This window comes from Chionomys nivalis, chromosome 26, assembly GCF_950005125.1.
Source record: "Chionomys nivalis chromosome 26, mChiNiv1.1, whole genome shotgun sequence".
In the NCBI taxonomy this organism is placed as follows: Eukaryota; Metazoa; Chordata; class Mammalia; order Rodentia; family Cricetidae; genus Chionomys; species Chionomys nivalis.
The window spans coordinates 3,754,977-3,770,196 of NC_080111.1; the positions used below are offsets into that span (position 1 = coordinate 3,754,977).

Below are 15,220 nucleotides of genomic sequence, written 5' to 3' on the forward strand. Positions count from 1 at the left end.
CACAAACATACATGCAGGAAGCTAATAATGCAGGAGGCAGGTGTATAAGAGCCGGGGTAGACTATCCAGGGCAAAGAGCACAGAGCAATCCAGAAGAGTAGAGAGGCTAATGTCCTATTCCCCTTTCTATTGTCATAACAAAACACCATGACTAAGGCAACTCATTAATTTTTAAAATAAATTTAGAGAACACAGTTGCAGGGGTTAGCATCTGTAACCATCACGGCAGAGAACACTGCAGCAGTCAGGCCCGGCACTAGAGCCGTAACCCAGGGATTATATCCTCATCTTCAAATAGGAAGCAGGAAAAGAGCACTAACTGGGAATACTATCAACACCCACACTCAGAGACACACCTCCTCCAACAACGCCTCCTAGTCCTTCCCAAACAGTTCCACCAACTGGGAATCAAATATTCAAATATCTGAGCCTACGGAGGCCATGTTCATTCAAAGCACCACTGCTGATGCCTCTCACAGTCCCTAACGAGGGGTTGATACTCATTTTGTTAAGACATACATGGTAGAGACACAGAATAACAATGACCGTACTCACTGCCCTCCACGTCACAGATGGTCCTGGACCCACCTCTGGACAGCTTAATATGAAATATGACAAGTAGACCTAAAACCCCCGAAATGGAGTGTTCATATTTACATTACACTAATATTTACATTTACATGAATATCATTGTCATATCTAGCCACAAGGGACGTGTGAGCACACATGTCCAGAAAGGTAGCCCATTTGACTCGCGCATAAGAACGCTTAGGACCTTCGCTCCTGTGCCAGGGAGTTCAGAGGTCACAGGGCTCATGATTACAGGATAAACTTCCTGGAAGAAAAGAAACGAGGTTTGTTTTGTTTGTAAAGTAAGGAAAGGGGTGGACCAACATGTCATTTTTTTGGATTCGAAGGATGTACGTGTTTCTGTTTTGTGGTGCTGGGGGCAAATCCAGGTCCTCACCAATAAATGGTAAGCACTTTACAACTAAGTTGGTCCCCAGCCTTTTGGGGTTTCATGGGGGGGAGGGGTCATGTTTCTCTCTGAGAAAGGGTATCGTTAAGTTACCCAGGCTGACCTCAAATTTACAATCTTCCTGCCTCAGCCTTCCAAGTAACTGAGATTTTAGGTGTGTGCCACCCATAACCAGTCAAGATGAGTATATTTAATTTAAGAGACTTGTTTTGGTAGGGGTTGTTTGTTTTTGAGACAGGTCTCACTGTGCAGCCCTGGCTGGCCTGGAGCTCACTGTGTTGACTAGACTGACCTAGAATTCGCAGGGATCCACCTGCCTCTGCCTCCCCAGAGCTGGGATTAAAGTGGGGGGCCAGCGCACCTAGATAAGATAGATATATTTTAAAAGAATGCAAAAATTGCATTTAAGACAGAACACTGACATAGAAGTAGCCGAGACTCACATTCATCCCCACCCAGAAGTAGGACACAGATGCATTTGGCTAGTGTTGGTATTCAGAAGCAGGGGTGGAGCAGAGGGAGGAAGAGAGAGAGAGCAGGGAGTCAGGCAGGGGCTTCATAACCTTTTCAGGATGTCCTGAAACCACCGTCAGACACCAGTATGTATAGAAAAAACTTTTCAGACAGGAGGTGGTGCCCTGCATTTTGACACGCCTAGTGTGGGCACTGAGAGAGCCAGCCTGGGATTCTCAAGCAAGGACTTCGGTTTTAACTGAAGTCCATCACAGAGTCAAATGCATTTGTCCCATGTGTGGCTACGGGGATTGCACAGATTCAAGATCAGAGTTTTCCCGGGATTCCAGACGGCTTCCCATGACCCTTAAGAGGCAGGGTCACCCCAGCTCAGATAAGCATCCATCTGTTGCTCCTGGGACGCCTGTTTTGGACGCTACAAAGATAGAATTAGTCTACAGATTTTGACTAGTTTGTCCCATTGGGGATTTTGTTTCTTTCTTTTTGGGTTTTGTTTGTTTGTTTTTTTGTTTTGTTTTGTTTTTTGTTTTTGAGACAGAGCCTCATTCTGCAACCCAGACTGGCCTTGAACTCAGCAAAATCCTTCGACCTCACAAAGGCTGAGCTTACAGACATTCGCTCCCCACACAAGCCAGGTTGCAGTCTTGTATGTGGTTTCCTTTGTATGACACAGTTTTTTTTTTTAATTTGCTAACAATGTCACATGGTAATGAGCTTCACTTTTATTTCTGTGTTGTTTCACATGTACAGATCTGCTTTCTTTTAAACCGTCGGGTTTAAAAGTGGGTCAGTGACATGGGTCCATGGGTAAAGGTGTTGGCAGCCATCCTTAAGGGTTAGGATCCCCAGAGGGGAAGGAGAGGGCTCTGGCTCCCCAAGTTGTCCTAGGAACGCCACAGACACCATGGATTAGAAATACACACGCCTGCACACACATGCACACACACACAGAAACCCACTCCAACTAGTAAATTAAACTTTTTTTTAGGAACCATCTCAAAAAAAAAAAAAAACCCACATTCTCTGCTGCATTCTCACCTAAATGCAAATAGTGTTTAAAGAAAAGCAAGACCAGCGTGTTGGCGCACACCTTTAAGCCCTGCACTTGGGGGGCAGGGGCAGGTGGAGCTCTGAGTTAAAGGCCATCGTGAGCGGCAAGACAAGCATTAGGGCAGCCAGGGATACACAGAGACCCTGTCATAAAACAATTAGAGAAAAGGGCAAAAAACAATTTGCTCTCAAGTTTCAGTCTCTTAATAAATATTAAAACTAAAAGTGACACCAAAATTAGTTTTGTCTTTAAGCTTCATCATATGAAAACCTTGCCTTTCCAGCCATTATTATTCAAGAAAGTCTCAAACAGGATTTTTTTAAAGACAGACCATTTTTAATGGAGACGGTAACAATAAAATAAAAATGGCTATGCTGATATATTAGAAAATATGTTCCTTATTAAAATATAAACATAAGGTGCAGATTCTACTTGGAGCACATTAAGCAATATATTCAATTCGCCCAGGGTGGACTGAGTATGAGTTCATCATGATGTAAGCTAACTGGAAAACAAAGATAAATTTCTCCATTATAACTGATTACCATATAACTGCAATGGATACGTATCGTAATTGTAGCAAAACAATTCTGCTTTCCATGGCAAACAGGGAGACCTGACGTGATAGGTCCCACACAAAACGCAGTGTTTACCCAGCACATGGCCATGAGAAAAAACATCTTCTATTGCAAAATAGGAGACAAAGAATTTCCATCAAATCCTTTAGTTTAAGCCAGATGGTTATTGTCAACTGTGCAAGAGAAAAGTCAAAGAGGCCTCCACTTCAAACTTCCTTCCGGGCAGGAATTCTTGGACAATGACTTCTGTTAGAGTCTTCCTGCTACTGTTATGGGGGACTTGGGACTTTTTAATGCCCTGAGGTAAAGAATTGTTCCATGCTTATGATTGTGTGTGTGTGTGTGTGTGTGTGTATACACGTGGTACATGTGTGCACCTGCCCAGGCATGTGTGACTAGAGGCCAGAGGTCAACACCCCATTGTCTCTCTCTCTCACTCTCCACCCTGTTTGGGGGAGCAGGGTCTCTCACTGAACCTGGAGCTTGACATTTTGTCCAGGCCGCGGGTCAGCAAGCCCTGGATCTGCCTGTCCCTGCCTCCCCAGGGCCTACTTTTATGCGATGCTGGGGCTCACAGCAAGTGCTTTAACCACTGAGCCGTCCTCACAGCCCTCAGCTTATAATCCACAGGCTGGTTTTAATATTATACCTGTAATTTCAAGGATCAACATTCTCATGTTTCCATTGGTGGTTTAACGCAGATCAGAATCAAAGTTTTGTTTCAGGGTGAAGGTCATTTCCAGACGCTTCTGTGACTGGCCATCCACTCATGCTCATATTATTTAATCTTGTCTCCTCTATGGTAGTTTCCTGTATATGTTTGATTTTGTTTCGGTGAAATATAAAACCATCTTTACCTATAGGGAAAAAGGAAATCTTGAAACAGAAGTACTCAACCAAAATAAATTTTGTTTTAAGTGTGTTTGCTCAGTAAAGTTTTTTTTTTTTTATGTGTACGTATAAGTGTCTGTGTGTGTGCGTGTACCGGCTCTCATGTCGTTATATGTGCAAGTGCCCGTGGAGTCAGAGAGTCATGGGATTCCCTGAAGGTGAAGCTTAGGCAATTGTAAGCTGTCCAGAGTGGTGCTGAGAACCAAGCTCTGGAAGACTCGTGGGCACGCTTAACTGCTAAGCCATCTCTCCAGGACATTCTAATGTCGTAATCAGCATCTCAGGTAGCCCAGGCTGGACTCTGGACCCTTCTACCTCTGCTCACATGTCCTGTGATTAAAAGTGTGAGCCACCTCACCCCGCTTCTGTTACCGCATGATGCTGGGACGGAGCCTGGCGCCACTCACAGCAGGAAATAGCTTCCAACTGACAAGCTTTTCTTCAGCTGGTTACAGTAGTTACCTGAGGCTCTTGATGATGGTTAGAAACAGGCGTCATTTACTTATGGCTCTCTTCTGAAGTGTGTCCTTTCCCTGACAGGGGACCCTTCGCCTAAATCTCTGGAAGGATTTTTTATCTATGAAGAAGAAGGTTCTGGAATTCCAGGTTCTAACAGGAAAGGAAATGACGCCATTGTGGTGGAGCAGTGGACAGTCATCGAGGTGAGCCGCAATTTCTGAGACTTTTGTTTTCCTTTTGTGTATGATTCATTCTGCCTACTAGAGACCATCATTGCTGGTACACTCAGAATCCCTAAACACAGAGAGGCCAATGTTATCCAAAAAGCTTAACCCACATTTTCAAAAGTTTCAGTGCAACAGCAACAACAACAAAAAAAACAAAATTGTCTATGCCAAAATAAAAGTAGATTACCCGAAATCTGATACTCTAGCCATGAAAAAAACCCTGATACTGAAACTCTCACTACAACAAAGCCTTGCAGCCGTGTAGGCGTAAGTCACAAAAACAATCCCACACCAGTTTAGAATTATGAATAATAAAAGGGGTTATTTATTTAAGGGAAACCCCAGTCCAGGCCCTGTCACCGTCACTGCCGCTCCTGAGACCCCGAATCCAGGCCCCGTCAGTGTCACTGCCGCTCCTGAGACCCCGAATCCAGGCCCCATCAGCGTCACTGCCCGCTCTCATCTTCTCATCCAGTCGCTCGACTGCTGTTGCCCCCCCATCACCCCTCTTTCTAGCTACCGTGTGGCCTGCTGTCTTTGCTATTAGAATGTCAACTCTTATGCTTGTTCCCACAGGGCTGTGAAATCAAAACAGACTACGGCCCTCTGCTGCACACCCTGGCTGAATTCGGCTGGCTTCTGACCAGCGTGCTGCCTACACCCATACTGAGACACGACAGGTAATGCCCGCAGCTCCTCACTTACACGTTTAATCCTAAAGTCTGTTCATCTGGGAGATGGGTTAACCAATGCTTATTTGAAGCCTGTGAGAAACACTTCCGGTGTGACTTCATGGAATTTGGAATCTAGCACATCCAGTCCCTTCATCTGTGATACAAAATTAAAAACCCTTCACCCCTTCACTCTTTGAAGAACTGTCCCCAGCACAGGACAGGCCTTGGGCACCTGGCTGCCTTGCTCTTCCTCCTGCCCCAGTGCGTCAGGTTAGCTGTCCCCTACACCCATGACTTGGTTTGAACACCTACATTGAAGCCAGAATGCCAGGCACTTCCTTTTCTTTCCCCGGTCACTGACTTCCTTCCGGAAGAAAGTTTGAGTCACCATGTCTTATCAGTTCATTTTCTTAAAGAGGCCGATGATTCTTTTTGTTTGTTTGTTTGTTTTGGGTTTTTCGAGACAGGGTTTTTCTGTGGGTTTGGAGCCTGTCCTGGAACTAGCTCTTGTAGACCAGGCTGGTCTCAAACTCACAGAGATCCGCCTGCCTCTGCCTCCCAAGTGCTGGGATTAAAGGCATGCGCCACCACCGCCCAGCAGAGGCCGATGATTCTTATGTGTAAGATCCTTCACGGTCTCTTCCACCCGGAGATGCTCCTGCTTCCCTCCCTGGCATCCTGAACATGAGTGGGGCACCTGGGCCGGGGGACTACTACCTCAGGTGACACAGTGCCCCCAGGGACTTGTCACGGTGGCTTCATGTTCCAAGTGACCATCGTGGGTGACTAAGAACAGGTGTGAGAACCCCCCATTTCCTGGTCTCACTCATCTCCTCTAGTCCCCCCCCAGGGTCTTAACAGACTGTATAAAGCTGTGATTGACATGGCTTTAGAAAAAAAGCACACTTTTTTTTAAGTGGGCAGAGGTATCAAGGATGTAAGAGGATGCTTAAGTTTAAAAGATCACAAGAGAGCCGAGCGGTGGTGGCTCACACCTTTAATCCCAGCACTGGGGCGGCAGAGGCAGGCGGATCTCTGTGAGTTTGAGGCCAGACTGGGCTACAAGAGCTAGTTCCAGGACAAGCTCCAAAGCTACCGAGAAACCCTGGCTCAAAGAGAGAGAGAGAGAGAGAGAGAGAGAGAGAGAGAGAGAGAGAGAGAAGATCACAAGAGGAGCGGTGGAGATAAGCAAAGAGCTCGTCCACTTTCCTCCTCTCAGAGCTGAGGGAGCTACTCTCACACTGAGGGCCCACTCCCGAAAACATTCTTTCCCGGCTTTATTCATCAGTCAGCAATGGCCCTGTGTAAACTGCTGGAAAGTTTACACAGCTCTACAGGCCCACCCAGCCTGACAGTCTGCAGCTTAGAGGGCGGGACCCTCAAACGCGTGGACATTTGAGAAAGTCAGGGCTTTCTGAAAGACAAAGGAATTCCTCTGCCCTGAGCCCCCAGTGTGCACCCACTGGTCCACACACATCTTCTGAACAACCGGTGTGTCTGCAGCCAGCAACTCAGTTTTTGTTTGGTTGCTTTTTCTTTCTTCCTTTCTTTCTTCCTTTCTTTCTTTCTTTCTCTTTTTCTTTCTTTCTTTCTTTCTTGTTTTGTTTGTTTTTGAGACAAGGTCTCCCTGTACAGACTTGGCTGTCCTGGAACTCACTCTGCAGACCAGGTTGGTCTTGAACTCACAGATAACCACCTCCCTCTTTCCCCCAACCCCTACTGCTGGGATTAAATGTGTGCACCACCACCACATCTGGCATCTTTGTCTCCTTTTGATGGTTCACCTAGGCTGTCTGATAGACTTAGAACCTTCCAGAATGTGTAAACCCTGACCCTCTCCTCTCCTCTTCCCTAAGGAAAAGTGTAATTATTCCTTCCCATTCATTGGGAGATTCCAGCGGGTCCCCTTCTGAGTGTTTCCCACACTGCCCTGGATGAATGGGCAGGACAGCCCTCTTCTGCTGAGCCACACACCATGGGCTCCAGTGGCATCCCTGCATCCGGTCAGGATCGGTTTAGGAACGCCAGGACCGGACTGAGCCTAAGGGTGGAACTAAAATAAATTATGGCCCCCAAGAATACCTTGAAATGGAGGTAGGTTGTGAAACATGAGGCCACACTGAGCCATTTTGTGCCAAACTGCCAGGCAGTGCTTTGGAGTGACGGTATGGTAGTTCTATAGCATAGAGAGGAAAGGAGGAACCAAAACTCTACCATCATACAAATCTCTCCTGCACCCCAGATCCTCTAGGCACTATGGAACCCTGGGAATGTGCCTCTTACTGCCCCCCCCCCGGGTTATCTTTATATACAATTAGAACGGCAGGGGAGCTAATTAAATATGCATTGTCATAGAATCCTTTCCGCAATCACTGTTAAGGATTTGGGGCCCTGGAGAGGCGGCTCAGAGGTTATGAGCAATGCTACTCTTCCAGAGGACCCCGGTTTGATTCCCAGCACCCACATCTGTGGCTCCTGTTTCAGGGATCCCGATACCCTCTTCTGGCCTCCCCAGGCACTGCAAGCATGTGGTGCATTCCCAAACAGACAAAACACCAATATATGTAAAATAGAGTTTTAAACTTTGATTTGTGAAGGATTTTAAATCTAAATTTTAGGACGTTACTAGAGAATAACCCCAGTTTTATGGGTTTTGAATGTGCCTAGCAACCCTTGGGATTGCTTCACAGTGATTCCAGATATTCAGTTTTTGAGACTGTAATAGGGAAAGGGGGGCTTCCTTGCTTTTTTATTCAGTTTTATTATTTTATGTTTTATAATAAATTGACACTCTCCAATCATTTTTAAATGAGATTAAGATAGGAAAAGCCAACCTGCCTGTGTGAGGATGCAGAGGAGCCATGGTATCTGCCCCCAAAATCCTTTACAAGACATCGTTTACATTTCAGGCGATGCTAACCCTGCTGGGGCTTGCCTGCTGATCAGAGCAAGTCAAGCTTACGAATTCTGTAAAGTAATACGGTCACTAAGCACAAGGTGCTTTAGTTCGTAAGTTCCGTGGAGTAGTAAAAAGGAGAGAGAGAATTATAGCTATCAAAGTAAAGCTGGACCCTCAAGTCCTGAGGAGATGAGAGCAGCTTCGCTGTGGAGTGGATCCAGCCCGAGAATCTGCGGGTAGCCCTGGGCAGAAGGGGATAGAAGATGCGCTTGTACCACAGACGACCTGGGCGGGAAGGCAATGTGTCGCGGCGCAGTGGCCTGCGTCTCCTATGTCAGGAGCTTTGTACAGTACGGCTCACTTCGTTACTGGGTCTTTCTGAAAACTCATCAGCCTCTTTGTCACCGTGACAGAGCCCCTCAGGAAGTGACTTAGGGAGGGCAGACTTGCTTTGGCTCCTGGTAGTAGATCTTGCGATCCTAATCACTGCCCCGTGTGAAGGCAGAACACCGCACGTGATGGAGCAGTGACACTCACCTCAGGGGCAGAGAGGGGCAAATGTGCTGGGACCTGCGTGCAGTGCTTGCTCCAACCATGCCTGGCCTCCTCAGCGTCCGTTCAGCTCTGAACTTATGTTGATGAGGTCAGTACCCTCACGGTATAGCCAGCTCAGGTCCTCACAACCACCACCCGGGGTGATGCAGCCAGCTCAGGTCCCTCGGGACCATCACCTGGGGACCAAACTTCAACATGACTTAATATCCCAGTCACACAGATACAAAATGAAGATTAAGTGTGATGCTGTTCACTTGTAATGAGGATGGTTAAGGGGGGAAAAAGGCCCTCCAGGCATGATAGGTCGGCTGGTCCCAAATCAAAACGTTCCAGAAGATAATAAGGTACCCTAGTCCACCATGTACAAGATTGGTGCTGAGAATTCCAAGGCAATAAGGCAACAGAAATAAGAAACGTCATAAAGATACAAGCTTACATCCAGAAAAAGAAATGTCACACTTTCGTTGGAGGTACGTGACAGAAAACCGATGGCTATTTCAACTTCTCTGGTCTTCTGCTGCCTGCACCGTGCCTGAATGGTCTACACAGGGCATTTCCCCTCATGACGCGTTCTCTCTCTCTCTCTCTCTCTCTCTCTCTCTCTCTCTCTCTCTCTCTCTCTCTCTCTCATTTCTTTCCTCTATTTATTCCCTCCTCCTGCCAGCCCCACCTCTCCTGGCTCCTGCCTTGTTGACCGTTCAGCTCTTTATTAGACCATCAAGTGTTTTAGACAGGCAAAGAACTGCAGCTTCACAGAGTTAAACAAATGCAGCATAAACAAGAGTCACACACCTGAAAATAATCTTCCCCAACACAGGGAGCCTCCTTGTCCTTCCCAGAACCTTCAGTAACAGTGGAGAAGACAGAGACCATGAACCTTGGGTTCTGTGACAGGGCTTGGGTCTGAACCCAGGAACTGCCTGGTTCCCGAGTCCTGGTTGTTTCCGTGTACCCCGGGACTCCCAAACACAAACCAGCCCATTCTATACGCTAACCCTTCCCAGTGACGCCTCACGATTTATCCCCCAACATTACATCATCCAGAGTATTCTGTTCTGATAGAAGATCAAACAGAAATGAAACTGGACTATAAAAAGTCTTCTAAAATTAAAATTGTAGGGCTGGAGAGATGGCTCAGTGGTTAAGAGCACTGGCTGCTCTTCCAGAGGTCCTGAGTTCTATCCCTGGCAGACATGTGCTGGCTCACAACTCTCTGTAACTTCCCGTTTCCCATTGAAAAACACCAATGCACATGAAATATATACTTTTTAAACAAATAAAAAAGTGTGACAGTGTCCTCCGAGCACTTTGGGGGATGATTCGTTTCCCCAAATTAGCGGCCCCCATAGTTTGGACGCTCTGCTAGTGTCCGGTTGACTGCAGGGCCAAAGCTCCCTCACACCCACCCTCCAGAAAAGGAGCGCAGACTCGAGGGCAGCTAAGAGGAAGGTTTGTTGGGGTTCTTTGCATAATAAAAGTTGTTACCGAGCAGCTTTAACTGCGAACACTCCTCCCCACAAACCCACGGGGGCTGGAAGCTCTTCAGAGGAATTGCCACCCGAGTCGGCTCCGGCGAGGGGCCATTTGCCCAGCTGACAGCTAAATGGGAACCCTGAGCGGCGGCTACAAAGGGGCGTCTGGAATGCGGGGAGCCGGCTGTGGCTGAACCGTCTCAGTGGAACATACGGGTCAGTTCCCCACATGAGGCTCCCAAGTTTAGTCTCCAGTTTGACATTAAGTCATACTTTCTGGCCTAATCATCTCATTCCTGAGACTTTATCTTAAGGAAGTAATTCATAGAAAGAATATATATGACATGAGCTCGGGTCTTCTGCAAGAGCTCCGTTGAAAAAAATCCCTGTAGGTTTATTTTAAGGCGCGCGAGTGTCTGCCCAGCACTGATGTGCGTCACGTAGACGCATGCCCTCGGAGGCCAGAAGAGGGCATCAGATCTCTGGGACTGGAGTCATAGGCAGCTGTAAGCTGTCTTGTCAATTAGGGGAATTGAACCTCTGGAAAAGCAGCCCTGTTCTTAACCACTCAGCCCTCGCGCCAGCCCAAGCAGTTCCCGTTCTGGTCCCTGAGTCAACACTCCACTTCTGATTTCATTCGACTGTGTCTGGATGTTTTGCCGGCACGTTTGTCTGTGCACCGTGTGCGTGCCTGTGCCAATGGGGACTGAAAGAGGGCATTGGATCCCCAGGAACTGGAGAGACAGTCGGTAGCAGCCACCATGGGGTGCTGGGAACTGAACCCAGGTCCCCCGGGAGAGCAGCAAGCGCTCTTAACCACTGAGTGACCTTTCCAACATTCTTCTTTAATTAATTAATTAGTTAGTTAATTAATGCTTTTTGGGTTTGAGGGTTTTTACTATTGTTATTTTGGTTTGGTTTTGGCTTTTTCAAGGTAGGGTTTCTGTCCTGGAACTCGCTTTGTAGACCAGGCTAGCCTTGAACTCACAGAGATCCAGCTACCTCTGCCTCCCAAGTGCTGGGTGGGATTAAAGGTGTGTGTCACCATGCCTGGCTAAGTTTTTCTTTATTTTTATCTGCATGGATGTTTCCGTTTTGTTTTAAAGATTTATTTATTATGTATAGTGTGCTGCCTGTATGCCTGCATCAGAAGAGGGCACCAGGTATCATGACAGATGGTTGTGAGACACCATGTGGTTGCTGGGAACTGAACTCAGGACCTCTGGAAGAGCAGGCAGTGCTCCTAACCCCTGAGCCATCTCTCCAGCCCCTTTAATTAATTTTTTATATTTTTGGTTGTGAGCTTAACCTTTAATGGCTGAACCACCTCTCCAGCCCTTAATTAATCTTTTAATAGAAATGTTTTTCTTTTTGTTTTTCCAGTGTAATTTATATAGAATAATTTTCATAATTATTTGGGGATCAGAAGGTTACACTACAAAAGATACATATGGGCCAGCCTAGTCAGATGTAAATCTAGAGACTACTACTAATTCTCTGGGACAAGAATAACGACCCATGTGCGTGGAAATGCCATAGAAATCCAGTTATCGGTTTCTTATCTTTAAAAACTAATTGAAAGCTCTCTGGGATTAAAAGAAAATCCTAATTCACAAATATCAATCTTGCTGTTTTAACTTTCAGTGAAGGGAATTTGGCTACAAAGCAGGTCGTATTTCTCCAAAGGCCAGTTGTGTGGAGCTCAGCTGCCCAGACCCCAGAAGTAAGTAAAATTCACCAATTTTGACTTTACAAATAATACACGATAGTAAAACGTTTAACCCCTAAGCTTGCTCTATTGTTTTAAATATGGGTACAGATTAGTCCGTGCAGACTCAACACAGAAACAGCCTCCTAAAGAGGAACACAAAAAAGAAATCGACTGTTTCCCCAGAACCCATTGTAGAGGGAGAAAACTGACTCCCAACAACCATCCTCACACACACACAAATGCACACACACACACACGCACACACACACATACACACACCACACGTGCGCACACACATACACACATGTACACACAGGCACGCACACACACGTGCACACACATGCACATGCACATACATGCACATGCACACACATACACACATGCACACATGCACATGCACGCACATGCACCATTGGCATGCATGTGCCTACACTTACACACAGATGCACTCACGTATAATAATAAAGTAAATTTTTTTTTTTTTTTGGATTTTTTTTTTTTTTGGTTTTTTTTTGGTTTTTTCGAGACAGGGTTTCTCTGTAGCTTTGGAACCTGTCCTGGAACTCCCTTTGTAGACCAGGCTGGCCTCGAACTCACAGAGATCCACCTGCCTCTGCCTCCCGAGTGCTGGGATTAAAGGCATGCGCCACCAATGCCCGGCTTTTTTTGGATTTTTGAGACAGGGTTTCTCCGTAGCTTTTTGGTTCCTGTCCTGGAACTAGTTCTTGTAGACCAGGCTGGCCTTGAACTCACAGAGATCCGCCTGCCTCTGCCTCCCGAGTGCTGAGATTAAAGGCGTGCGCCACCACCGCCCGGCCTAAAGTAAAATTTTTTATTGTTTTTAAAAAGAAAAGATGTGTGCCTGCCTGCCTTCCAGCCACATGGCACGGTTCCGGAACTATTCAAATAAGCTGCTCTTAGCTTAAGGACCATTTTGTGCTACAGGTAGTTAGTAAGAGCAGATGCGGGACGCGCTCTCCAACTGCCCGGTTCGTCTGCCACAGAACGGCCTATTCTTCACTACTACTGGGGTTGCAGATTCCCAGTCTGTCCACACATTCGCTCTCCCCTGCCAGACTGGTGACTTAAAACGACTTGGTTTCTGGGACTGGGGAGATGTTTCAGTGGTTACGAGCGCCGGCTTTTTCCAGAAGACCCCAGGTTCAGTTCCCAGCACTGTTGGGCAGCTCATAACCACATACATGTAAACAACATGAACTCTGGCCCATTCTTCTGGACTCTGCAAACCCCTGTACACACGGACACAGGGACATGATTTGCTTTGGTTTGCTTCGTTTTTTCTAGGGTTTCTTTTTGCAGCCCTGGCTGTCCTAGAACTTGCTCTGTAGACCAGGCTGGCCTTAAACTCAGAATGCCCCTGCCTCTGCCTCCTGAGTGCTGAGTTTAAAAGCATGCACCACCACTGCCGGGCTACAGAAACATAATTTTAAAATAATAACAATAAAAATCTTTAAAAGTATTTGGTTTCTACAGACTCATAATAGAGCTCCTATCCACAGTAGTCTCCAGAGCTGACACACACCATGCACACACACCATGCACACACACACATGCACACAGGAGGGCTTGAAGTAGGAGGGACAGACGGTGCTATTTCCTCTGCATGTCTCCATTTCTTTTATAGACTATGATTGACATCAGCACACACCGCAGGGCTCTCGGGGACTGCTTTGAAAACATATCTAAATGTGTCTGGTGCAATATAAGAGGTTGTAATTGTTTTCAAATTACAAAATTACAAAATTACAAATTACAAAAAAGAATGTTTTTCTTTCAACATCAATCATTAAATCCTGCTAATGGTATAAAGAGACTGGGAAAAAACCCAGAAAAGCCAAATGGTCCTGTTTTCTCCAACTAAAAGGCCATCGGCTGTAATAAAAAAAAAATGTAGTTTATCAATCGGTTTTGATGTTCCAAAGCTTAGACGCGCCTATGAAACAGCAAATATTGAATTAGGTGATGGGCACTTAGTATTCTCTTTCAAAGTTTCTACACACTTGAAATTTTTCATAATTAGAAAGTTGGGGGAAATTAAGTGTAAAATGTTAGTCATCAGCAGTATTTTTTCCATGTTGATTGTTAATTGGTAAATTAGTTAAACTGGTCCAGCAGTTGAGGTGGTTATGAGGTGGGTGCTGTTACAGCTACAGTCAGCCAGTGGCCTCAGAGATCTGAGAAGCACACATTGTAACTGGAAATATAATCTAAACAGTCTATGCATCAATTAAAATGACAGACACCCATTATCCCGGCCAGCGGGATACAAACGGGGGTCCCTGATAAACCTAGAGGAGGAAGAGGAATGGAGGGAACAAGAGACACGAGAAAGGGCAGCAAGACAGGATTTCCGATCAAACCACGCTTTATTATTTCTCAGAAGCTGTTATATAGCAAGGGAGATGGGAGGGTGCCAGGTCTGCTGGAATTCAGGTCCGGAGACACCCCTAGCTGACAAAATACTGGGGGTCTGTGCTTGTTGACTAACAAAGGAAATGCTAATTGTTTCTAAAAGCCTGGGGCCTGCAGGTCTCACCAGGCTGATTTTCTAGATCCGGAACTTGGCCTGCAACTTTGGCTTCAAACAAAATACAGATCTCAAAATACAGGTCTTTGCTTCCGGCAACCCATTACCTAGACAGGTGACCGTAGGCTCCGGTAGACTCCAGTAGACTCCGTAGTTTTGCTGGGGGCAGTAGTTGCGGGTCTTGGTCTTTGGCTGCCGGGCGGATCTCTATGAGTTCGAGACCAGCCTGGTCTACAGAGCAAGTTCCAGGACAGGCTCCAAAGCTACAGAGAGTAACCCTGTCTCAAAAAATAAAAAAAAAAAATAAATAAATAATAAAAAAAAAAAAGAAGAAATTTATTTAGGCAACACAGTCTTAGGTTACTGATCTGCTCTTGTTTCTGGAAATGTGCTGAGTGTACTGTGAAGAGAACTGGCAGATGGCGCCTGCGCCCGTGTGGACCTCCCCCACCCCATCCCCCCACCCCACACCCGCACACTCCATGGCCTCCTCCTTCTGTGGGGGATCCCTGCAGAACGAGGGGCCTGAAATGAACGGTCTCCCAGGAAGGGATGGGTTTCCGAGGCCAACATTCTGAGTTCCTAGGACATCAGGAGTCGGCTGGTGGTGTCAGACAGGCAATATCATTGTGAAAGCCACGTTCCTCAAACCCTGTAGACTCCTGACGGCAAAGGTGTGTGGCCTGAAATCTTCTAGGATAC

General features: G+C 46.4%; 1 protein-coding gene across 2 annotated transcripts in view; it reads left to right on the forward strand.

Annotated features, from left to right (window-relative positions):
* Positions 1-15,220, forward strand: part of Rftn2 (raftlin family member 2) — a 42,936-nt gene that overhangs the window by 23,005 nt on the left and 4,711 nt on the right. For both annotated transcript variants that reach the window (XM_057758847.1, XM_057758846.1), the window contains exons 6-8: positions 4,514-4,635; positions 5,236-5,339; positions 11,904-11,982. In XM_057758847.1, the coding sequence (XP_057614830.1) occupies positions 4,514-4,635; positions 5,236-5,339; positions 11,904-11,982 (305 nt within the window). The remainder of the gene's footprint in view (positions 1-4,513; positions 4,636-5,235; positions 5,340-11,903; positions 11,983-15,220) is intronic.